Source organism: Synchiropus splendidus, chromosome 18 (genome assembly GCF_027744825.2).
Source record: "Synchiropus splendidus isolate RoL2022-P1 chromosome 18, RoL_Sspl_1.0, whole genome shotgun sequence".
NCBI classification, from domain to species: Eukaryota; Metazoa; Chordata; class Actinopteri; order Syngnathiformes; family Callionymidae; genus Synchiropus; species Synchiropus splendidus.
Genome location: NC_071351.1, coordinates 8532086 through 8557285, shown reverse-complemented (window position 1 = coordinate 8557285; position 25200 = coordinate 8532086). Strand labels below are relative to the sequence as shown.

The 25200-nt window shown below is 42.0% G+C and overlaps 2 protein-coding genes across 18 annotated transcripts in view; one reads left to right on the top strand and one right to left on the bottom strand.

The window, feature by feature from the left end:
* Window positions 1-418: 418 nt before the first annotated feature.
* The window catches only part of LOC128750143 (flotillin-1), a 76042-nt gene continuing 51260 nt past the window's right edge, over window positions 419-25200 (top strand). For 14 of the 15 annotated variants that reach the window (XR_008413026.1, XR_008413027.1, XR_008413022.1 and 11 more), the window contains exons 1-12: window positions 419-568; window positions 935-1015; window positions 1158-1233; window positions 1572-1662; window positions 1781-1924; window positions 1993-2112; window positions 2214-2309; window positions 2438-2590; window positions 2677-2858; window positions 3044-3089; window positions 3168-3305; window positions 3416-3580. Coding sequence is in view for 6 of the 15 variants with exons in the window: in XM_053850414.1 (XP_053706389.1) it covers window positions 973-1015; window positions 1158-1233; window positions 1572-1662; window positions 1781-1924; window positions 1993-2112; window positions 2214-2309; window positions 2438-2590; window positions 2677-2858; window positions 3044-3089; window positions 3168-3305; window positions 3416-3580 (1254 nt within the window). In the remaining 9 variants the exon portion in view is untranslated. Of the gene's footprint in view, window positions 569-934; window positions 1016-1157; window positions 1234-1571; window positions 1663-1780; window positions 1925-1992; window positions 2113-2213; window positions 2310-2437; window positions 2591-2676; window positions 2859-3043; window positions 3090-3167; window positions 3306-3415; window positions 3581-4468; window positions 7003-25200 lie in introns of those variants that run through there. The other variant, XM_053850419.1, reaches the window with a different exon arrangement.
* The window catches only part of sema3b (sema domain, immunoglobulin domain (Ig), short basic domain, secreted, (semaphorin) 3B), a 47238-nt gene continuing 28161 nt past the window's right edge, over window positions 6124-25200 (bottom strand). For all 3 annotated transcript variants that reach the window (XM_053850406.1, XM_053850408.1, XM_053850407.1), the window contains exons 2-18: window positions 23219-23559; window positions 21796-21953; window positions 21356-21418; window positions 15485-15604; window positions 14820-14913; window positions 14564-14683; window positions 14206-14348; window positions 13973-14087; window positions 12090-12159; window positions 11807-11951; window positions 10905-11124; window positions 10746-10837; window positions 10538-10579; window positions 10296-10453; window positions 10131-10186; window positions 9170-9309; window positions 6124-8966 (exon numbers count right to left, since the gene is read on the bottom strand). In XM_053850406.1, coding sequence (XP_053706381.1) covers window positions 8454-8966; window positions 9170-9309; window positions 10131-10186; window positions 10296-10453; window positions 10538-10579; window positions 10746-10837; window positions 10905-11124; window positions 11807-11951; window positions 12090-12159; window positions 13973-14087; window positions 14206-14348; window positions 14564-14683; window positions 14820-14913; window positions 15485-15604; window positions 21356-21418; window positions 21796-21953; window positions 23219-23384 — 2415 coding nt within the window. In that variant the 5' untranslated portion in view covers window positions 23385-23559 and the 3' untranslated portion in view covers window positions 6124-8453. The remainder of the gene's footprint in view (window positions 8967-9169; window positions 9310-10130; window positions 10187-10295; window positions 10454-10537; window positions 10580-10745; window positions 10838-10904; window positions 11125-11806; window positions 11952-12089; window positions 12160-13972; window positions 14088-14205; window positions 14349-14563; window positions 14684-14819; window positions 14914-15484; window positions 15605-21355; window positions 21419-21795; window positions 21954-23218; window positions 23560-25200) is intronic.

Below are 25200 nucleotides of genomic sequence, written 5' to 3'. Positions count from 1 at the left end.
CATTTCTCTCAGATCAGTTTATTTGTGCCACAAAAACACATGGAGTTCAACTAATTTCCTTGATGACTAATCATGATATTACATTACAATGTAAATCCCTTCATACCTACCTTTAATTTTGCTTCATGTGCATACAATTTACGGAGCGTTTGTGAAACTTGTACATATTCTATAGCCTGTGATGGTGAGGTAAAAAAAAAAAAAGACAGGAGAAATACTCATTTGTATTATAAATTATTTAATTGTAAATTAATTCACCTAATGCATTGATGTTTCATACTGTCTGTTACTGGAATTTAAGTACAATATTTATATAGCGTTATATATTACTGATGATCACGTTTTTGCTGTTCCACTTATGGCCACTAGAGAGCGGTAGAGAGGTTTGTGATGATGCGCCTCCTCGAATTAGACTGCAGAACTCCATCGCTGTTGAGCTGGCTGTCCGCATCCCTCAGCGACGACACCTGTCTCTCAACTATCGCGTTTTTATTCTACACACAGACCTTCTAAGTCTGAATATTTTGCCTCCATTAATTCCTAGATGCTTAAATCTATTTATTGAAGGGTGAGTGAACCACTATTCTCCTCTAGCGAGCGCTAAAAACGTGTCGTGTCGTGAGTAACTGGGCTAAGGGGCAGCTGCTAACCGCTAGGCTTAAACGTTAGCCTTGACAATGATGAGATAATACACTCGTGTTTGTACTTGGACTGCTTCTATACTGTAGGTGAGGCAACTGCGTATTTCCAGTAATTCAATTTCCCTGCTCGTCTGGCGCTGTTCTCGTCACAGCCACTCCCACAGCTGCATCCTTAGCTGCCCCCGATGTATTGATGTGCGAGTCAATTCTTGCTCCGATGCTCAGCGCCTTACACTCTGTTTGACGGTGAGAGTGAGCCTACATCCACAGTTACTGAAAATATCCACTTGCAGATCTGTTCTGCAGCATCAAGGATAACCCACCATTAACCATGTTCTACACCTGCGGACCCAATGAAGCCATGGTGGTGTCAGGTAAACAGAACGGAACAAACATTTAGTCTTTATTATGGACTTGTTTTCATGCCAACATTAGGAGATGTATTTGTTTAAGACATATATTGTGTGTTTAAATCTTTATTAACTTCAAATGCGCTCTGTTTTATGACCCTTTCAGGCTTCTGCCGTTCTCCTCCTTTGATGATCGCTGGAGGCAGAGTGTTTGTCGTCCCATGCATCCAGCAGATACAGAGGTAGCCAGTCTTTTACATCGTCATTTTGTACTTAGAATTTCACTGCCTTCACTTCTATTAATACAATTCTGTGCTCAGTGTGCTTTGTATTTCCCATGCTTTAATTTGTAATTTTTTTTAAACTTGATGTGATGTTTCAACCATGTTGAACTCCCATTAACCTCCTGTCATCCATTAAACCCTGTTCATGGCATGATGGACTTAATGTGTTTGGAAAATCCGATCGCAGAGTGCCTCCATCTCAAGTATTGCAAATACATTTAAGCATTTTCAGCTTACATTTGGAGTGTATTAGTCTTCTTGTCCATATTCTATTTATAGTTTACATTCTCCTCCAGGATTTCTTTAAACACCCTGACACTGAATGTGAAGAGTGATAAAGTCTACACTCGTCATGGAGTTCCCATCTCTGTTACCGGAATTGCGCAGGTCAGTGTGTACCCACTCTTAAAAGAAGGTCTATATCTCTAAAAATACATTATAATAAGTACATAATATGTTGTGAAACATCAGCGGAATCCTCTGATCTATTAAACAATTTCTCCAGATGAAGATTCAGGGGCAGAACAAGCAGATGTTGGCTGCAGCCTGCCAGATGTTTATGGGAAAGTCTGAGCCTGAAATTGCTCAGATTGCCTTGGAGACGCTTGAGGGTCACCAGCGTGCCATCATTGCCCACCTGACTGTTGAGGTACATCAGCTCTCTGTGCTGTCTTTTGAACTTTAAAGAAAACATGTCCTTCTTTTACACATTTACAGGAAATCTACAAGGATCGCAAGAAGTTCTCCGAGCAGGTCTTCAAAGTTGCCTCCTCTGACCTGGTCAACATGGGGATCAGTGTGGTCAGCTACACACTCAAAGATGTTCATGATGATCAGGTGATCATTGAATCTCCATAGATTAGTAATTCAAATCCTTGTCAAGTAATTTTTGTTGTATAACTTTACTCTAATCTTTATTTATTATCGCTCTTTCACAGGACTATCTTCATTCACTGGGGAAGGCTCGTACTGCTCAGGTCCAGAAAGACGCTCGCATCGGTGAAGCTCTGAACAAAAGAGATGCTGTGATCAGGGTAATGTTTTGCAAAAGAGCAATTTGGATCAGTGGGTTCTGTTGAATTTTAGAAAAATAGAACAGTGGATTTCTCACGCTGGATCTTTTTCCAAGTGAATAATTTCAGGTGCTTTCTTCAACCCGTAGGAGGCGCATGCGCTGCAGGAGAAGATCTCAGCTCAGTACAAGAATGAGATTGACATGGCAAAGGCCCAGCGAGACTATGAGCTCAAGAAAGCTGCTTATGATGTTGAAGTGAACACCAAAAAGGCGGAATCTGAGATGGCATACCAGTTGCAGGTACTTTGCACTGCAGTGGACGGTTTTGAGACTCGTCTTTCGAAATATTCTGAATACATGTATTCCATTTGTCTCCTCTTTCACAGGTAGCAAAGACCAAGCAGCGTATTGAGGAGGAGAAGATGCAGGTGCAGGTGGTGGAGAGGACGCAGCAGATCATGCTTCAGGAGCAGGAGATCACGCGCCGGGAGAAGGAGCTGGAGGCCAAAGTGAGAAAACCTGCTGACGCTGAGAAATACAGGCTGGAGAAACTGGCCGAAGCTCAGCGGTAGGTCATGAGATGCAAGTGGCTACTTTGAAACAAGAGTTAGATTAGTAATGAGCGCAGCATAATAAACTTAGTAGTGTTTTCTGCAATATTCACCCAAAGAAGTACGCAAAACCATCCCTGGTTCAAGGTGACAGTGAAGTGTAGATGGTTCTGTTGGTTTAAAATGTCTTCTCTGTGTCCAGTCTGAAGCTGATCATGGAGGCCGAGGCTGAAGCTGAGTCCATCAGGGTGAGTCTTTCTTATGGGTTCATCAACCCACAATATTCAATGTGGTCTGTATGGAAAAGTTTTTTTTGTCTGAACCAGATCAAGGGTGAGGCTGAAGCGTTTGCTGTGGAGGCCAAAGGTCGTGCCGAAGCGGAGCAGATGGCAAAGAAAGCCGAGGCCTTCCAGCAATACAAAGATGGAGCCATGGTGGACATGCTGCTGGAGAAGCTGCCTCTGGTCAGTCCGAAAGTTACTTTCAGCACTTACATCATGTTTCACATTTGTCTTTTTACATGTAAAAAAAGTGCATTCATAATTGTATAAATAATGACTGTGTCAACCACCAGATGGCAGAAGAAATCAGCAAGCCCCTGTGTCAAGCCCAGAAAGTCACCATGGTATCCAGTGGCAATGGAGATGTTGGTGCTGCTAAGCTGTCAGGAGAAGTTCTGGAGATCATGGCCCGCCTGCCTGAAGCTGTGGAGAAGCTGACCGGAGTCAGCATTTCGCAGGTATGCAGTCATTGCTCTTCTCTTTGTAGATAACATTGGTGTAGCGCCCCATCAGATACACAAGGGAACCAGTAAGATTTAAAAACTGTTGTATTGCGTGGTTCAATTTTCAGCTGTTTCACTAGATATAGTAGATATTATTGGGCTTATATCAGCCAGAGAAATGTGACGACAACTAGCTTGAATATACTTCATTCTTGATTAACAAAACATTTGTTTTCAATATTGTGATTTTATTTTATTTTTTTTTGGCTTGGTCTTTAATATGTGGGGATGCCTGACACACAAGACAGATACAGAATAAAAACTTTCTTTGTGGCAGTTCTATGTGACAGAATTTTCTATCTGGTCTTGTGACATGTAACGTGGAGCAAATTATTTTGTCTATAATGTTTGACAGTGTTGTGCATCAACTTTCTCAAAATAGTGTACAAAGAGTTTCTCTGTCTTTGTTTATTGTATCACACTCCACGAGGGAACACTTCAGGTTTCACACACTCCAGAGAAAAACATTTCTCCTACTGAGGTGCGTTTGGTTTCAATACAAGATGCATACTTTAGCTCCCCACGAGAACCTCGCTGAATTCAAGTTGATGACAAACTCTGGATGATGCACATGGATACACCCTAGCTGGTCTCTACACGTCACGATCAGCAGTCTTTCAGTGTCACTTCCTAGATCCTTGCAGTATACTTTTGGCTTTTAAAAAACATGTGTGCTTGCAGTTGTGAGAATAAGAATAACGATTTTGGTCTTAATATATTTGATTGAAATCATATTTATAAACAGCCATGTCTCTGTAATTGAATGCTATACCAACTATTTGTGACCTAACTCAAGAGCTTGTTGTATACCCACCATAGTCTTCTGTACTTTCACCTCTGTAGGTCACCTCTCGCACAGGCTAAAGGAAATCTTGTTGGCCAGTGACCGGGAAGGTCCACCTGTACTGTCGCTACTGGGCTTTCTGGTTTCTCTGCATGAGTCCTGCTTCGTCTTCTACACTATCACTGTCAGTCTGTGTTGCAGTGCTGCTGCTGTGTCTGTGCTGTTCACTTCACCTCAGTTCAATTTCTTTTTTGGGCTGAAGTCATGTTTATCTAAAGTGCTTCCTCATTTAGTAGCATGGCTCTGGAGCAGCATGGTGGGATGCATTTATACGTCATGGCTTTTTAAACACAACCCAACGTGAAAGCAAATGAAAGGTGATAAAAAAACCAGTTTTTTTAAAATGTTGGCTTATTCCAGCAAAGTTGGAGGAGACATACAACACTGAAAGATTTTTTGTTCATTATTACGTTTGTCAGTTACAGTTACGGCCAAAAATATCAAACATAACTTCAGCCTTACGCCAAGTTTCTTTCCCTTCAATGATGTGTTGTGTGTTTCCTTGTCTTCGTCTGATCTGTGTGTTCACTGCCTTGCTACCAAACCTGAAGTGCATCTTAACTACATTATTACCACCCCATCATCAATTCCACTAACACACAAACATCTCCTGTCAGTGACAAATCTTTCTGACTGTTATTTGTAATTCACTGAGATTTCAGATTATCACTGTCTCAGATATTGTAGGTTTTGTCTTCGAGCTTTGGAGCATATTGACGTGTTTTTGACCAAATGTTTACATGAGACCTCATGTGCAGGGATTGTTTTCACTTTCCATAAAAGAGATGTTAAATATCAACTATCAGTTATTCATCATATACTCATGCCCTCAGTTTCTTGTTTTTCACCCTTAAATACTTTTTACTTATTTATTTATTTATTATTTGTGTTCCTGTCTGGTAATGGTGATCACTGTAATGGGTAATAATGTAAGCTTTAGTGTTGTCTTTCATAGGAGCAGCATTTGTTTTCTGTAGAAATTCATCAGTCAACCCTAAATCAGTCCCAGATTCAATCATTCAAACTGAAATCTGTTGTTTGATCTTGATGTCTTGAAGAGCGTAGACTGATACACTTTATTATAACACTATATATATTGTATTTATGCTGTATAGTTTATATTCAATCAGCTGTAATGGGTTAAAATTGCATGACCATTTACCAATTCTTTCATGCAGCCTCACTGTAGATACCAAAGTAAGATTGTAGTTTGGTGTTTTGGTTGTAATTCTGATATATATTTTTAATATTTGACTCAGTACCAATGTAGCATTGTTTGCTTCCGTCTAGCCGACACTCCTAATATGCACTTGTGTTTTTGTGATGGATCTGTTCAGCTCTCCTCATCGTTCTCCTCTCAGGAAATAGTGCTTTAGAGACGTGACTATCTATTCTGCTCTCAATAAACCGATAAAGGATGCATTTTTATCGTCTCTCTTGGATTCCTTCTATGATTGATACTGTCTGCGTCTACGTTTTAGAGGTACTTAACTTATTTTAGATCATGTTTTGGGTTTTAACACCATGGTGGTTATTGTATCTGTTTTCTTTACTCCATGCTACTCTTATCCCCCTGCTTGAAAAGTTGAATGGGTAAATATTCTGCCTCAAGAATTTGAGGTTCTGGATCCCCTTGTGTGTCTTGTAAATTTGAATGAGATGATTCAGCATTCAGCTCAGTACCACCCCCCGAAATAAGGTTGGTCCAGTGACTCATGGACTTGATGGAGATGAAAAACAAAAGCCTTGAAGTAACTATTTTATTGTGTTAATCAAAAACAGCCTGACATGACAATCACAACTATTTCTGGAGATTTACAGTGTGCCACATCAACAATGGCCCGTGACCTCCGACCTCTCTCCACACACTGACGTCACCTTTATTTACAGAGCTCTGTATTCCCCCAAAAGTGGCACTCACTCATAATATCACACACACTCGCACACACACACACAAGCTTCTCAATGTAAACTGTCAAACTGGGGTGCGTCACATGGCGTGGGAGACGTCATGAGTGAAATAATGTGAATTGTAGACACTACACTCGTTGCCTGTAAATGTATGAAAATCTTTTTGTTTTGTTTTTTCATCAGAACATAAACAACGATACAGACGTTAACCTACATTTATATGAAAAATAAAATCCACCACAACTTGTCAGCTTATCTTTGCACTTAAATACATCATAATATTCAACATTGTGCTTTCGTTCTCGCCGCGCACCATTGCCCCAGTGCCACTACACATCGGTCATGCAACTGTAGTAAAGCACAAAACAACATCCTGCAGTTAAAAAGGGGAACCTTAAGCATTTTTGGTATCACCTTTAGTTCAGATTGAGCTGGAGTTTTTTTGGTTAGTTCAATAGTGTGCAGGGGTTTGATGGGTTGACATGTCTTCGATTCTGTGGATACCAAAAATGCAGAGAGCTCCTTTTTACATGTGTCGTTTTGGACTTGCTTTGATTTAAAGAGTATAATACATCTCTATAAAGAAAGAATATAAATAAAATGAAAGAAAATGATTCCATACATCAAGTTGTGCTGCTTTGTGTCATCTCGGACTTTGCAGACATTTTAGATACAATACATCTTAAAAACATGTGGCAGCAGCAATAGTCGTACCAAAAAGTGTTCCTCTCCTTTACGACAATGAAGTATTGATATTTTGTACCACAAATAAAGGCCTGAGCCAACGCACACAATGTACACTACAGGGCAGGCTACACACACAATTAGGTTGCACTGACTTTTTTTTATAAACATTACACAGAAAGTACAGATTTAGGAAGACTTTTTTTAGAGAGGGAAGAAGCAGTGAAGCAGCAGAAGGTTGTATCCGTGTATCATTGTGGATCTCAGCATGTTGGGCTTGTCCATAACTCTGTTTATCACGCACAACAGTGTCAAAGAGTTTAGAGTACAAAAAGAAAATAAATACCATGCTAATATATAAATACATAATATGCTGTTGGCTGGACATACGGGTGACAATAGAGCCTGAAATGCAGTTCCTTGTGTTGCTTTTTATTTTGGTCCCGAAGTGTCCACCAGTTCTCTTGTTTTAGTTTAGTGTACTCAGACACAAGTATCACAAGGTGACTTTTTCAAATCAGGAAGCTTGTGCTTTGACTTGCACTCATTAATCTGCAGATTTTTGACTGGAAACTCACACAAATTCAAAATGCTGGCTTTCTTATTGCTTATGATATCTCCTGTGTTGTCGTTTCCATTAGTTTAGCACTTTTTTGCAATGTGGTCGCTCAAGCTGTATTTGTTGGGCTGTATCATGTTGCATTCACACTCACACAGACACAGAGAAATGTGAGGAAGATAAACAACGTTTGTGATCTTTTCCCCTCAGGTTATTATGAAATTGTAACAATGTGAAACAGATCTGATTCTTTATTTTCTGAAAGGTAGTTTATGTCTCACTGAAGGAGAAAAGATCTGTGAGGTGTTTACTGAATGTGCTACAGAAGGTGTGTCTGCATGCTGGTGTTAATGCACTTGTGTATGATTCCATTTAGGAAAGCAAATTCCAGTATTGTCCATTTGTCTTGTGGCTTGACAGTTTTTCACCACTGCTATGAAAAAACACTTGGAAATGTTCAACCATGAATTACAGGCTCTTAGTGTTGTACAGATGTTTAAAAAAACTTGAGTGGCAAGCACAGGTGACAGTTTAACACCCCAAAATTCAGGCATGTGCTATAAACCATTATTCCATACACAGTGTGAACAGTTTATTGCCACTTATTATTGTGGAATTTGTACCTGTACCTGTACTACTCTAGTGGAAGATTGTAAAGGGATCGTGCAGTAGAGTTCCAGGCCACAAAGGCAGCACATGCAGGGAACCAGTGGAAGTATATGCAGACCATATAAGAGGGCATCCATTGATAAATATACACAGTAAGAGGTGCTGCATGTGTTTACGTGTGAGCACCTATGAGAGTTCATAGTCCTTTCACCTCTTGGACGCTACTCTCCTGCACTGCGCGGTGCCCGAGGGTTCTGTTTTCCATCATGGGTCCGGCGGTTTCTCCCCTTCCTTAGTTCCTGAAGATGCTTCCACTTCTTGTTATTTGGGCGCACTTCAGGGCTGAGTGGTATGCCATCCCTCCCCCCTGGAGAGAAGCTCTTTTCCCCTTGGTCACCTCCTGCAGTCTTGCGAGCCCATACCTGCTCACAGATTTGGTCCACTGTACTTAGATTGGGGTGGTCTACCAGCTGCATGAAGTCCCGATACCAGAGCTTTTGATTGGACGTCTGAGGGCCGCCTGAGCTACGAGGGTCTATCCTCACTGGAGCGTCAGAGGGAGTGTTGGAGGCGGCGGACGAGGTGGAAGGTACGACTTCAAGTGTGATACCAAGGAGAGTTTGGGTGAAACCATGCTCCATAGCGTGGCACTGATAAACGCCGATGTCTCGTTTTAAGATGCGACGGATCAGAAGTCCACGTTCTGTCTGAATGATGCGATCATCCATGCGTACCTGAAATAATAAAAATAAAATGGGTATAATAAATATTACTTTCGCAGAACATGTACTTCACCCAGGTCGCCACTATGTGTCGCTGTTGCTCTAATAATATTCGGACTCAGACTCAGATCATCGAGACTAATACGAATGGGGAACGCATTTACTGCGTTGCTTGGATGTGTGTGCCACTGAATCCACTTGCACATCAATCTTACCTCCTCCCGTGGGCTTTGTGGTTGTTTCTGGAAGGTCCAGGTGACTCTGGCCTGAAGGGATTTTGGGATGCACTCCAAAAACGTGCTGCTTCCCTCCACTCCGTACAACTTTTTCTCTGTGACTCGATGCTTGTGGTGGTCTGCAGGGGGCAACAAAGAGAAAGTCAAGGAATGTAAACTTTGTAATTGATTGTAGCTGAGGTGGTAGAACTGCTGTAAAATTACGAGTGTAAAAGTAAAATAAAACTGTCAAGGGTCTGATTATTGCATTCAATATATGAAAGTTTTGTTTTGAAGATTAAAATATGGTATGTATGGTCATGTTGTAATATTGCATTCAAGAGTAATAATTTTGTCTTGTCCTCTCTCTTTTAAGATCAGGAACGTTGACATAACCTTGCGTCTACCACATGATCTCACCCCATTACTCATCATCTCCTGAACTGAGCAGCCTGATTCTGTTATGTGGCAGAAAGTGAGACACGTACAGAACGTTGCTTTGTGGTTGGAGAGGACTGGGGTCACTGAGGGTGAACGCAGAAGGATTTTTGGGTATTTTGGCTCAGTCACAATTACTTGTCAGATGCCAGGAGTTTCTGCAGCTAAGCGCTTTGTTCTGATTTAACTGAACATTCCTCTGTTGCTTGAATTGCTCCCGACAGTGAGGTTTCAAAGCTGTCAGAGATTTACTGGTTAGTTTTGTGCAGAAACTTTTAACAATCTTCTTCTGAAGGAACATACCTTTTTCTGCGGGAACATAGGGTTTATGGGGTTGTTGCCATATATTTTTTAAGTGAGTACATGTGAAGTTATTCCTGTGGCCAGTATGAGTTGAAAACTGGATACGTTTTTAAGAAATAGAAACACTATGAGACTCTGTTTGCTCCATGACTCAAGCAGTCCTTGGCATCATTTAAACCTTAAATAATGTGTTATATGCATATTAAGTGCTGTGGTTTACCTCCAGAGCACAAGGTGTTGGGGTCTCCATTCCTCACGTCCTGTCGACGGAAGCGTCTGCAATGAGGAAACAAGATTAAATCCATGATCTACTTTGTTAACTATTAAAGTTCTTATCTGGATTCTGAGGAATATATTGATTGAAAATGAGAATTCTGCTCCGTACCTTTTGGTGTTGGGCAGATAGCGGGTGCAGGACGTCCCGTCCCAGGCGCAGTAGGGGTCTCTGGCCAGGCAACACTCGGCACAGGCTTTACCGTAAACACTGCAGCGGTGTAGAGGAACCTGGGCGATGCTGGTGTCTGAGCCCAGGTACAGTTGTTGCTGTTGTGTGAATTACAAAGAACATTTTTGCCAGGGATCCATTTATGATCTAAAGCTATGTGCATAAATGAGTCGGGAATTTACCCGTTTCGAGGAGAGCTGCATGTTGATGATGGCGGAGGCATCCTAGTGAGCAGAGAAGCAAAGAAAAGCTGACTCAGGGACAAAAGCATTCTTTGATTCTTTGATCAGGATTCTAAAATCAGTCTGGGTCTGGGTTGAGCTTGCAAATTTGGCTGGGGAAAGTGATGTGTTGGATTCTCCTTTACTGTCGCCACTGTACTCAACTCACTTTGAACACCTCCAGCTCCTCCAGCAGAAGCTGCTCCATGTTATTCCAGCTTTCCTTTGGTACGTTGATCACTTTTAGCACTGTCCCTTTGTCTAGAGTCGAGCACACATTGAGTTAATGAACAGGATTTGCTTACTATTAGGAGTCAATGTAGCACACCTGTTCCGATAAACATGACGTCGTACTGTCCGTCAGCAGCTCCTACTCTGTCCACAGCGATCTGTGTGAAGCTGTAGTCCACATTGGTCCTCACAAATACTGGCCGTCTGCTCATCGGGTACACAGGGTTGTACATCAGTGGGTGGTGACGGGCAAACTGGATCACATCGTCTGGGAAACCCTTCGTGGACTCAAAACTGCCAAATGTCTTGCTGGGACACTGTTGGATGTAAAAGAAAAATATACAGATATTTATATTTAGATAAACAAGTCCAGGGCTTAAAACTGGACGTATTCACATCATCATTGTGTCAAACGTTCTGTAATTAAATAAAAAATATATATATATTTGTGCGAATCTTTTCTGAATACAGAACTTTCCTTGGACTTGTCTGACCATTAAGTGGCGGCATGACTCCTTGGGAGGTTTCAATGAAGGCAAAGACAATTGCTATTCTGCAGCCACACAAAGGGGATTGTTGTGCAGCTGAAGCTGTGAATAATAAATCCTGCTGACACGACAATCGTCACACATAAGTGCCCGAATAAGCAGCATTGATTGGGGGATTGTGGAGAGACTCTGCCACACAGACCAAAGTATGGCAAGTGTAAGACATTGCTTAACAATTTGTCTGTTGCGGTGGTTAGACAAAAGCGACCTTTAATTTGATAGATAACCTAGTATTGCCTTATGTAATAAGTTATAATTATAATTCATTGTAGTTTAATCACTACTTTTATTACCTAGTGCACTCATGATATTTATTGTTATTATTTATATTAATGTAACACATATTTATGCAAAAATAATGGTTGGAGAATGTGTTTAGGCTTAGAAATTGGAGATTTATTCATCATAAAACATTCACATGGATGACTTTGCTCTGCTTTTTTCCACATACCATTCCTGGGCGGGGATAGGGGACCTTCCCCTGGAAGGGGACCCACTGGTAGTTGGGGCCCTCTTTGTGAGCGAAGGGCCCCAGGAAGGCCCTCCGGATGTCATTCATGGAGTAGAGACACACAGCTGAGCCTTTAAATACACTGCTGCTGGGAGACACGGAGGGCAGGGTTAGATACATCAAAACACCAACACATACCTGCCTTAGTCCATTTAGAGACACACGCACGCACACACATGCACTCACACATGTGCACACACGTTGCGCATCAATTAACTCTGACCTGGAAGTCGAGAAGACAGTGTAAACCAGTGGATTCTTTCTGTCCCTCGTCTGCAGCAGGAATACGTTGCCTGAGGACGGACACACACAAACACTATTAAATCAGGTGGCCGTGGTGGGTGAAAGGTCAAAAACAAGATAAACACAGGAACCATTTTTCACTTAACATGCACTTGTTCTGTAGCCAAAGTGAGAGCACAAGTCAAATGATTCTATTGTTGAACATAAAACCCACAATGTGTTGACATTTTCACCAGTCTTTAATCTGCGCTTTTACAGCTTGTGGTTCAGATCCTCGTTCAAAGATCCCAATAAAGATTAGAAACTCGTCATGTGAAGGATGTGATGGACAGATGCCTGAGGGAGGGTCACAGTTCGGACAGGGTGGAAATGAGTTTCAGAGGATCGCTTGTGCGGTGAAGTGCAGTAACTTTGGACATAACATTTGGAAAAACATCTGATCACCATTTTGATATCATTCTTCCCCAGAACTGTATGGTCTCTCCTCTGGGGAATTGAAGTGTCAATCAAAGTGATCAGAGAGGTTGTCGACCAGTTAACCGGGTCATGTGCAGCCTCGGCACCGCCTGTGAAGGTCGGCTTGTGTGGTCTGAAGCAACAGATGCGCTTCTGTTGCTCAGTCATTTCATTTCCTTAAAAAGGTGTCTGCACACTGTGTCCGCCACATCTTGTCACAGCGAAACTCTGGCTGTGATCTTCGGCCAAAAGAACCCACACTTGCCTCTGAGGGTGAGAACATGACCATTGAAAAGGAGACCTTGGCTCCGTTAACGGTGACCTACTGCTTCTGACCGAGTTCACTGTCTGACCAGCACTGGCTATTTAACTAATGGATGAAACCACATCGACCGTCTGTGGCTTTCCTTATCCATTATTAAACAATGTCGCTTCCCTGTACTGCATCCATGGACCACTACTGTGTATAATAGCACGGTAATTATCATTTGATGTCTGAATAATAGATCATAACACAGTACATTAGCTGTAATAGTCTAATGAAAATGATTTTTTTTTTTTTTTTGAGATTCAGTAAGGAGTCGAGGATATAGTACGGACTCAGAGTTGTGACTTTAAAAAAAGATTTTTGACTTTGTCAGATCATTAATCCACTGAATACATCACTGCTTTTGACTTTGATTGGTCAAGTGGTCCGGTATTTGTTTCCGCTTTTGCCATTCGTTGTGCTTTTCTTATGTACTTTCCCTCTATAAGTGTCTACAGCTGTGTCTCATCAGTTGCTTAGTCCTTGTTAGTCCTTCTCCGTTGCTCAGCTAGTCACATCACCTGTCTCTCATTCAGTCATTAGTTCTACATCAGTTCTGTATTTCGTGGCCTCAGCTGCACCAGATGTCCTTGGATCAACGTCGGAGTGAAGTTACACCACATTTATCCGCTGACATTCTTCTACCTAAACTGTGAGGATGCTGTCTCTGGACTTTGTACAAAGAAAACACATTATTGTGTGAATCAGCAGAGACATTCCTCCAATATTCTTTGAACCCACATTGACTTCTGATAAGACCTGAGCTGGATTCCGTCGTTCTTAAAGTCAGAAGTAAAGCAGAGCAGAGGAGTTCCAGTAAAGTTAATACGCACGGTGGGGTTGGTTCAAGTCAAGACCATCTGGGGGGATGGGCAAGATTCAAAATAAAGGAACTCAAACTCGACATGAAAAAAACGACTAACCCAATGTAAAGTTCATTTAGTTTCATTAAGAATTCCGTACAGTCTGAAAGAGTTTTTGTCTCCAGGAACATCCAGGCATCAAATCCACTGGTTTTACGAATTACAAATGTCTCAAGTCATTTTTTTTTCTTCCGACTCTTGTTTATTGTCCATAGTGCAAGGGTGTATCAGACTTACGTAGCTCATCAAAGTAGGTGTCGCTGCCATCAGGACCGGGAACCGAACAGATCAGACGTGTTTTGAGGAATGTGGTCCACTTGTTCACCAGACTGCGCTGCCCACCCATGTCATTCTGGTTAAGACCAATCGTGAGTAAAAGATAAGTGTCATTCAACAGGTCCCTGTGTCACGTTGATATCATTTCAAAACGAAACCTTAATGGGTTGAACTCCCGATTCTACTTTACTTACCCGACACAGCTGTCCTATGCGAGAGTATGTGGACTTCCCCAGACCCTGGGCCTCTACTGCCGTCTCCCGGAAGAAGAAAAATACTTTGTCGTCATCAGGGTTTTCACTCTCCGGGACCCAAAAGGAACCGACAAACTTGGGCTCTAAAATAAGAACAACAGAATATATTAATTGAATTATTATTTTCAATTCTCTGCAATGTTTCAACTTTTTCCAAAATTGATGTATTACTGGCCCAAAATGAAACCTTCTCTGTTTGAACCAATGTAATTCTATGGTTCTGTTTTCCAGGTCGCCATTTTATTGTTTGACCAAAAGAGCAAACACATGCAGTGCAGACACATTTATGGACACACACCATTGAGCCAGCGTGAGTCGTGTTGCTCCGTGCGGATAGACGGACGTCTCCCGAGACTTCTGAAGATGGTGAAATCCCGACCCATTAAGTCTGTAGCCACACCTGCGTACAGCTCATCACCTAGGAGACAAAATCAATGTACTCATGACAGTACAGGATGATGCTAGGACACATAATGGAAATGTAGATCTAAGCATTCATGTCACAGAATTAATGTAACTTCAGTTAGACATTTAAAATGATTTGAATTATTTACCAACGAGCACAGAGGCGGCATTGTGGCGGGGATCATAAGGACTCTTCCCTTTACCGTCCTCCACCTTGGAAGGGTCAATCCTGAATACATGATCCTAGAAGAAAGAGGTAGTCCTTGAATGTTTCTGTTAACTTTACTTGGGAGCATATAACAAGCAAAAGATTATAGCTTCTCCACTGTTTTTTCTCCAATTTTTTGTTTTGTCGGCAAAAGTGAAACTATAAAAACCAGCATTGGTGCTCTACAATAGCTCATCTTCTCTTGCCCACACTTTTGTTTGACTTGAATCGGTTTTGTTTTGCTTTTCAGACCCACAAGCAACTGCTGCGTATCAGATATCGTCACTCCTTTCTTTATGAATACTTTTGTTTTGAGGTTTTCTATTCAGCTTCCTGGATCGAGTTCTCACCACTAATGATGCGCTAGATTGTTGCTGTTGCCTTAATATCTGTGAGCTCGCAACACTAATGGAAAATGTGAAAGAAAAGTTTTTTATTATTGTGCAATGCTCCCTTTGCTTTTGGCTGGGATTTGGTGGCTCTGTGTATTGTGGGTTTTACTACAATAATTCATCATCCTCCACTGAGGCCATCATTTATGACATTGTTGTGCTGATCCGCATTTCTGATTCACATTCATACTCTTCACTGCAAACTACTACTCACCTCCATCCGGTGTCCCACTTCCACAAAGGCGCAGGTTGGATGGAAAGCTCCAGTTCCGCAGGCGTACAGATGAGTGCGGTTGTAGTGATGTAGAATCTTCACATAATTGACGCAGTCGGACTGAAAGACAAACACAGTTTCTGAGTGTCACAATTTACGCTTTAGTGGAGAGATCGCCAGACACAAGATTGTTGCTGCTATCTAACAGCAGCCTGCTTTACATCTGTGAGAACATGACATACACAAAACGAAGTCCAGCCCGTCTCTCATTTTCGGATTAGGGATGTACATTCCTCGACCATCTCCCCATCACCACCTCCACCACAGTGTTGTGACAGCCTTTGTCTTCGTAAGCTGTTTGGCTAAATGCCGACAACGTGGAGTCATTGTCTGACCTGTGATGTCGACTATGGATTTCAGCGGCCCTCAGACTTGTGGATGTTTTTAAGTCTTGGTGAATGTTCAAATCAAAGGTTCATCTGATGCTACTACCTTGTTGAAAGGAAAAACACTCAGCCTCTATTATCCACTACTTAGTGCTCATGTACTTCTGTCCACCATAGAGGGCCATTACTTTCCCCCTGGGGTTCGTAGTAAGCAGCTGTTTAATGCCACACCTATATTCAAAAATATATTCAAACGCTGAACTAACGTCACAATTGGAATGGGCTTGTACTGTGCGTGCACTCTGTAGTGTTGGAAACCATTGTTAGACAGGTGTAAAATGACTTGGTCTGATTCCCGCTGCCACTTGTGAAAGACCCGGATCCATCCGATGTGTCATAATTACTACACTCACTAACAACTCTGTCCGGTGCATGATTCCAACACTGGCCCACTCATTGAAGGTATTGATGCGTGACCAGCAGGCCGTGTAGTAAAAGCTGCCCTGTGACATTTTATTAGCGATGACAACTAGGCGCCAGACTGGGAGCCAAGTGTGACCGGGTTTTGTGCGCTCATTCATTTACACAGCGGAAGCGGCAGGATTAGTCGCATTAGTTTCCTTTCTCTCTTGTTCTTTTCCTTCTGACACCAGTGATAGCAACCGACCCCACATATGCAATGCACACAGACGTTCTGACTTCTGTAATCCCTTGTGGATCACACTTGTGCATTTATATATTTTTATTTTGGAATTTACCTTCAGACAAATACATGCCTCTTTAGATACAGTCTAATGTGTTTTCATTTTAAAGTTGACAGTCAACAACAAGTTGCAGCACGGCCCCTTTATTGGGCTGTGTACAGCAACTCATTCCACCCCAGTTTGTCTCCATCGTCTCTGCTTTCCCCTGATGCCTGACTAAACATCTGGCTGTCGATCAAATTACAAGTACTTTATGAAAGAAGTATGCATGAGATCAATATGTGACTTACTTTGGAATCATGAGCGCCTGCCCTTTGACCTCATCTTTTGAAATCTATTACAAAGGCGTATTACTTGATGTCCATTTATCATACACATCTGTGATGCGTACAAACATTGTATTGATTGCATTATTGATTTGTGAAGGGATAAGATGAGCATCCCAGTGCGATGTTTCACATGCGGTGGCTGGAAGAGAACACTCATGCAGTCATTTAGAATTTACTCTGGTCTCATGTGTTTGACACTCATCTTACCGCTCAGTCTCTGGAACGAACTGCAAACTCTTGCTTGTGAAGACAAACTGTGTCTCAGCACAAATTTAACGCCCCAATAATTTGGGGTTTTGAGCAAAGCCACTCTTTTTCCCTTTGGTCATAGACGTGTGTCGGCAACATTAGAAGCCAATGTCCCGCACAGAAGAACAGGATGTGATCCCAAACTTCCTCCGCCCAAGTGTGTTTGTGGGAGTTGACAAAGTCCCCTTTTGATGTGACAAAAAGATAGAGTGCAGGAGAGCTCGGATAAGAGAAAGGTAATACGAGAAAAAGACAGTTGAAAGACCTTGAAAAGATCAGAAAGGGAAAACGGGTTGTGGGAGTTAAATTGTGCTGGTAATCACATCCCCTTTGGTTGTGTGTGTGCGGTTGTTGAAAGGGTTCACTGATACGACTTTTGACCTGCCACTGACTCATTAGCTGAAACAGTGAGCAAAGCGCCTGGCTGTGACCTCAGATTGGCCTGAGCTTTGGGTCGTTGCTTCGTCTTGAAGAGCTACATTGTTCTGTTGTGGACATGCTTTTTCATCTTGTTGCTCTACAGTTCACCTCCTCCTACAAATGGTTAAAAAGTGTCTTCTATAAATCATTCCAGTCATTAGCCGCAGTTATTGCTTTGCTCAAGGGTACCCCTGTAAAGCGCTGTTGCTGACCCTAACATTAGTCGGTTTCTTTCGTCTGAGATACATTTTTATTTAATTCAGTATGTGAGTCATCACAATTTCAATTTCCTCCTTCACATGTGGCTGTGTGGTGTGTCCCCAAAAAAATCAGGCCTGAGTAGAAACAGTTTGTTTGTAGTTCTTATGGTATTCACTTCAGTCTTTCAAACTAAAACAATCTTTTTATATCTTTCATCATGTCAGTCTCCCAGAGGTCCAGCAAAGTTTAATAAAGTTAATGGCTGAAAGCCTCCAGTCGAACACGGTGACGGTGCAGAGTGGACAACCACAGCGCAGAGTAAGAGCCCACGGAATGTCTTTGATCAGGACAATGTGAGCACAATCGTGTTACTCTGACTTAATACTGCAAAAGAAACCACCTCTCTTACAACAGCCCAGACCAACATCTGGGAATCAAAACTGGAGCTGCAGGCCAAGTGCTTGACATGTCATGGATGAGAAAACATCCCACCTCTTGGTGACATTTCACACTGTAACTAGACTTTATTTTCGCATGACCAGCTTAATGCTCATTGTTTGTCTGACCCTGGACATCTATCTTGTCTGTGACGCACTTGCCTATGATGATGTTTTATTGAAACTCCCCTGCATCGGATTCTGTGTCCCACATTTAGTTTTACAAGAGAACACTTTTAAGCAGTTACTTTTGACTTCAGAAAGACGTTCCAAGCTTGCTGCTTTTGCTCCCACTGAATCGAGAATAATCTAAAATAGCATTAAATGAGCTTCACCATCATTATGTGTGATTGTTTCTCAAGTAAAACTCAATGAAGGCCTGCTGGAAAGACTTCTGACTTCTCTAAACAGTTTGTAAGGGATTCTGAATTTTCTGCTCTGCGCCGTCTGCTGAGTCAGAGTGTCTGGGTGATTGTTTACTGCCAATCTCGGACTGTGTTTATGTACACGTGTCTGGGTTTGTGTAACTGCATGTTAGGTGGCTTTGCTGTGGTGTCAGGGCGTGTGTGGGTAATCATGTGTTTATTACTGCTCTATATGTGGGCAACTCCAACTGTAGCTTCCCAGGCTGGTTCACTGAGCTACTGCTGGACCTTTGTACTGCTGAAGTTATGACATGGCTTGATCCAGCTCCAATTTACAATGCTGTATTGTTCCTGGTTGTTGTCCCAGTTATGAGAAGGCTGCCCTTTCTAGAGCAATGTGGAATTATTGTCTAGTATAAGACGTGACGAAACTGTCTTAGTTCTTAATGCTCTGTTATTCTTTTTACACCTAAGGGTGTCAGAAGTAACGGTGCATCGCAATTTGTTGTGCATGGAGCTGTGTTGAGAGTGTGTTTTGTCTACAGCAGAGTGGACATGTAACAGCAGAACAGTGGAATGAAGTATTGTTGGAGTGTTCTGTGGTGGAAAACGTGCCATACATCATATCATTAAAGTCATTTGTTTTGCCCCATATATGGGCATGTTCTGGATCCTGCTGTGCATCAACAAGCATCGGTTGCTTGCTTGCTTCCTTCCAACAATTTTGATTTGTTCTGACCACTGGACCTGGAAACCAGAACACACCGCAAAGCTACCGTTGCTGGCAGATGAGGGACCGAAACAATGTGTGCAGGTAGCTGTTACGGCCGACTGCTCCTAATGTCTGTTAGAATGGAGCGTGAGAGAGGAAGTCTCCAACGTTGAGTTTCCAACATTAAACCTTAAGCAGTAGAAATAATCCGGGCTCCGTGGTTCTTCTTGCTGCAGCCAACATAAGCACTGGCAACGCTCTCCTGCTCTTATTGGCTAGACGTGCCACAGTTCATATTCCAAATATCCATCTGTATGACGACCTCAGTAGTATATCCTTTCACCACCTTTATCTTAAAGTGCATGTTATTATATGTATAATTCATGGACTGTGAAAAAGTTCCAGTATTTTGGTGTTCAGGAGAAGAACCCAAAGTGATCAGGGTTGTTAAACCTACATTTGTCCTCCAATGTCTCCCAAATCTTTAACCCTTTAACCCGGAGCCCCTCCTCCAAGCAATTTACTAATTCTTTTCAGCACTCCTCGGCTCCTGTGTTACTCTCGTTTTCAAAACACACACACACACACGCAGACATAATAACCAACACACGCACACACAAGTCTCTGGTCAGGTAACTGCACTTTTGGATCAATGGAGCCCGTTGTCTGTCTGCTACAGCTGTGTAATCACAGGGTTAGTTATAGTCTCAGATGAGTCTCAGATGAACCCGTGCGCACACAGACAGTTGCTTTGGTGAGACTTTTGGGCCAAATCGTCCTTATAAACAGCATTATATTCTTACAGCTACAAACACTTTCTGATTCTTGACTTATACACACACAAATACACACAGGGTTTGGAGTCTGAAGATATCCTGGGTGGTCCACAGGATCCTGGTGGCCCTTGAATGATGGTCAGTAAAGCCACTCAATCCACATTGCACTTAGGCACATAATTGTCACATATTTAGGGATGAGAAACGCAGCATGTTGGACATAGGAAGTTAATTGTGACTGAAGACACACTCAGCGACAATATTACCGGTCACAGGTTGAAGTCATGCAGTACAGAAGTCATATGTGTGTAATCTTGCCCTGCAACTGAGATGGATTACAGTGGAGTATCTTTGTCTTCTCCTGTCGGTCATTATTTTCTAAATTTTGGACAAGAAATGGAAACAAGCGAACAGTATTTGTTTTCAGAGGTTAGTCTGGGACACAACTTTACTGCCCTCAAATGATTATAGCGCAGTAAAAATGATAACAAAGCTCAGAGTAATAGCTTGTCACTTTTTTATGATCACAGCTGTCATTGTTTCTTTGTGACATGATTTATGCCAGTATTGAGCATGCTAAAATCTGAAGTACGCACAATCACTGTGTAGCATATTAAATTTCTCCAACTTTAATGTAAAATAACTTGTGGGTATTTTCTCAGCTTTGGTGGTGTTGGTTTAAAATTAGATTTGTGGTGAAGAACACATGTAACAGCAGTTTTTTGTTTCACTTCATTTTGCTTTATTTGCGATCGGATCACCCAAGAAACCAAAGAGGTTTTATGTTTTCTTAAATTAAATACCACTTGATTCTTCGTCCAATAACTTGGCAAAGCTTGAAATTGGGTCGAAAGAAGAGATCTTGTTGATGCTTCATCATATATTTTCCATGTACAGATGTAGTATTTACATCATGACTTCACTGGAAGGGAAGTATCATGTTCTGTAACATGCTAATGCTTAATACTTTAAATCCATAGCCTTCTCAGTCAACAACATTTCAGCCATTATCAAATTACAAATATTAATTTGACCTGCAATATGGAACTTTATGTCAATGTCCATTTTACAACAACTTAAATTACCTTAAAAAATGGTAGAATAATTTTACAGTACTTCTGACTTTTGAAGACCTTGAAGGCTCAAAACAAAGAAAACGGAAATATTATTTGTGTGTATGATGTCCTAATGTATTTTTCTGTCTGTTCCAATTAAACAAGCAATTGAAAAAAAATAATAAATAATGCAAGTAATGCACAATGCTAATTCCACAACAACTCTTAGGAACTTACCGTGATGTCTTTGCCAGCCCAGTTACACTCCTCCCTCCAGTCAACAGGTGCCGGCCAGTAGATCTGCGACGCAGTATGTAAAACATTGTAATTGGTGAAGCATAGTAGTGGAACAATTATGTCTTATTTCCATAAGGTCTGGTTGCATCACTGGTATGTCACGGGTGATATATTCTGCGGCTTGACTGTACTTGGTGTCACTCTCTTCATAAATCCTCTCGTTGAATACCTCATACTGTACAATCTGCACTCTTATTCATCATCAGAACTATGAATCCTTATCAGAATGATCGTTTCTTAGTTCAAATTCGGGGTGCATGAACGTTCATGGAAAAGACAAGACCTGACTGGTTATAGCGGTCATTTACTGTATATCTCATTGAAAGCACACACGTGTGACTCACATGCGTTATATCTAAAATGCGTGTTGTAAAACCAACCTTATGTTCCTGTTTGGCGATGTTGTCCAGCGATAAAGACAACAGGAAGTTCTTGGCCCCAACAAACAGCCGTCCACGCTCTTCATCTAAGAGCAGAGCGCTGAAGCAGCATGAGCGTTCCAGCTCGAACCTTCGGACACCATGAAACTGCTGTAACTCTGTCAAGGAAATGTAAAAATACTTAGTACACCGTACAATATTTTTTGTGTACTCACATATGTAAGGCACAAAAGTGACATGTTTTGCTACAAATGTTATCAACATAAAACCCAAGACCTTTTCCGAGTGGAACTACTCCTGCTCATCCTGTGAGCTAAAGGAGCCCACGGCGGTGATTTAAGAGAGCAAATCTCAGCTGAGTGATCCTCGTGTCCTTGGTGTCCAGACTATAATTGCAGGCGCTCACTGGCGCAACACAACTCTGGTTTGTGTGGTGAGTCCTGCCTCTCCTGAAACAGCAAACCCTGCCGCTCTGTTTTATGTTCCGATGTGTGTGCTATAAGTCACAGTGACCACGAAACTGACCTGGCTACTGTTCAGGAAGTTCCCTTTGAAAAGGAGATGGAAGCGTACTTTTGCATCAAGCGAAGGAAGTAGAAGTACAGATCATAAAGTCAGCAGCAGCTTGGGGGGTAAACGAACTTCACAGAACGCATTATATAATTGGTAAGAGACAATAAGTTAACTGTTCTGGTTTGTTAGCCCAAAGCAATGTGATCACAGCTCATGCAATTGTCAAGTGGTTCTAAGATTTGTCGTAGTGTACTTCATATTTGTTTTTTAAAGCACATCATCGATCGGATGATGTGCAAAAAGTTGTGTAATCTACATAAGTTGCTCTGTCAACATTTGAATAGCTGCATTTCTGAACATCCTGTAAATCAGAAGACATAGATACAGATGACATTAAAGGTTGTCTGGTGAACCTGATAAAAGCTGCGGTCACGTTGTCTTGTTCACAGAGGCCGTGGGCTGCACTTGCACAGAGATTAATGTTCACGTTGCATCAGTGCTGGCCAAATGACGTGGAAATGATGTTCTGCCACGAGAGGTTGCCAACTTAAAATGACTCGAGTCATGAGGCCAACCACAGCTCGCTTTGCAGCTGCTGAGTCATGATCATGACTTCTTGTTTAAATGCAGGAGTGCGAAGATTTAAGGGAAACTGTGACTTCTTGTTTGTTGTTTTGATTTTGTGAGGGTCATGAGTATCATAAAAGACATGAAGAGGGTAGGTTTGACTCAGGAGGACGCACAAGAACTGACTCAATGTGGCAAGCCGAAACAGAAAGATGTTTTTGTTGCTATTTGACTGCAAACATAGTCCCACCATACAAGGTCATAGCTGATAGAGTGAGATTGCAATGTCATTTTTCTCTGTATAGTATCCTATTTTATTGAATTCTTTTACTTTGTTTCCTACCTTTGTATGAGAGCTTCATTCGAGGGGAGGGAGATGAGGAGGATGACGAAGACGCAGAGGAGGAAGAACGTGAGGTGGATGATGCATGGGCTGCGGCCAGCCCCAGAATGAAGAGAGAGCTGCATGTGACCGTGGTGGCCACCATCATCATCATCATGGTCATCATCTTGATCACCGTATCCAAATCAGATATTCAGCTTGTGCTCCACCGTGTATGCCACCAGATTCTCCTAAAATGAAGTCCTCCTTGGTGTAGAAAAGCTATCTTTGTTGGTATTACTCCCAAACTTCACTTCTTACATCCAAAACGGCGCGGAGATGTCACACGTAGGCATTCAGATCTAAAATTAGAAGAGACAGACGGAGTAGAGTTAGAAGTGGACACAAAGAGCAGCATGTGTTCTTGTGCCAGGGATGCCCCTGACACACCAACGCACTCCCAAACACACAACTGTCTGTGGTATATTTAGTTGGAGCCAGATTGATGCCGCTGCCAGCCCAAGTTAATGCTGGCCTCCATTATAGCACCAAGACTATAATCTCTTCACATTGCAGTGAGACTTGTGGACATGACCGTGGCCATGAGCACAGTATGTATGTGTGTGTAATAGAGACATACTATGTCCACTGCCAAACCAAACAGTGTCTCTGTGTCAGTTACTCTGCCAACTCACAATGTTGGTTTCTGTCTGATGCAAACACTCTCATTTTATCCACACAAGGGATGTCATTTGATGAGCTCTTTATTACGTGCAAGCTGACCGTTGCTTGGTTTGGTGGGTGAATCACAAATTCACTCATGAGGAAGTGAATTTAAAAATGTATGTCGGTGCTCAGGCAGCTTGTACGAGACTTCTGAGCGATAACGGCATGAGAATTTTTATGTGTTTAAACGTCAGAGGAAATATGTGTGTTTGTTCTTCCTCTCTAGCGTTCTTATTCCGAGACAGTGAGTTGACTTTCTAACAGCATTTGAGTTTCTTATATTGCATCTTATCTGGCACTTTTTTAATCTTGTTTTCGCAGTGGTGATATTGTTTTTCCCTCCACTTGCTGCTATTCGAGCATGGCCTTAGAGAAATCTGAGATATTGTGACCAGAGTTGAATCTGAAGTGACGGATTTGTTATTGTTTCGCAAAAAGTCCCCAATAACATGGCGCCTTGTAAGGGCGAGTGAGCAGCTGTAAACCGACCACATATAGGCCGCTGCGGGAGCATAAATAAGGTCAGTGCTTTACAAGACGGGATGTATGTCATTGTAATACTGTTTAAAAGGTGTGCCGAGGGTGTGTCCACTTGGACCGACACTTTCTCTTTGAGGGCTGCTTCACTTTGTGGTCAGGTTAAATCATTAAGTCTTTTATTTATTGTTACATCAGGTTGTTGATACCAAACCAGAAACCATCTGATGTAGAGACATCCAACAGTCGGCTCGACTGGCGCTGAGAAACCTCTTTGACTCTTCTGTCTCTCTAGCTTTCAGACTTGAACCCTTGCGCTTGTCACTTTTTTTCCTGCTTTACCCTTCCTGCTTTGCATTATGTCGTTTTGAGTGTTCTCCCTAAGCCATACTTTTCTGGGTGCTGCTCTTTTCATCGCTTCTTTCTCCATCCCGACTCCTCTCTTCCCCTCTTTGTACTGCAGTGCTTCTCAGTCGGCTCATTTACTACAATAGATTGAAATAACTCTGGCATGCTCATATCATCTGGGCGACCTCTCCACATTTGCATTCTTTTTGCTGCATGATTTACACCCCTCTTTCGCCTTTTTGCCTTTTCTCCTGAAGTATCTCGGTCTTTGTTTCATAATTTCCCCCTCATCATTATAAGCCCTTTCTTTCAGTCCTTGACCTTTTCTCCTCTTTTATCAAACACAAACTTTACAGAATGATCAGACCCTGGCTCCGCCCACCTCCTTCATGAAATACAATAGACAATGACTTGGTTTAGGTCAACATTTTCCAATGCTGTTTCCTAGAGTA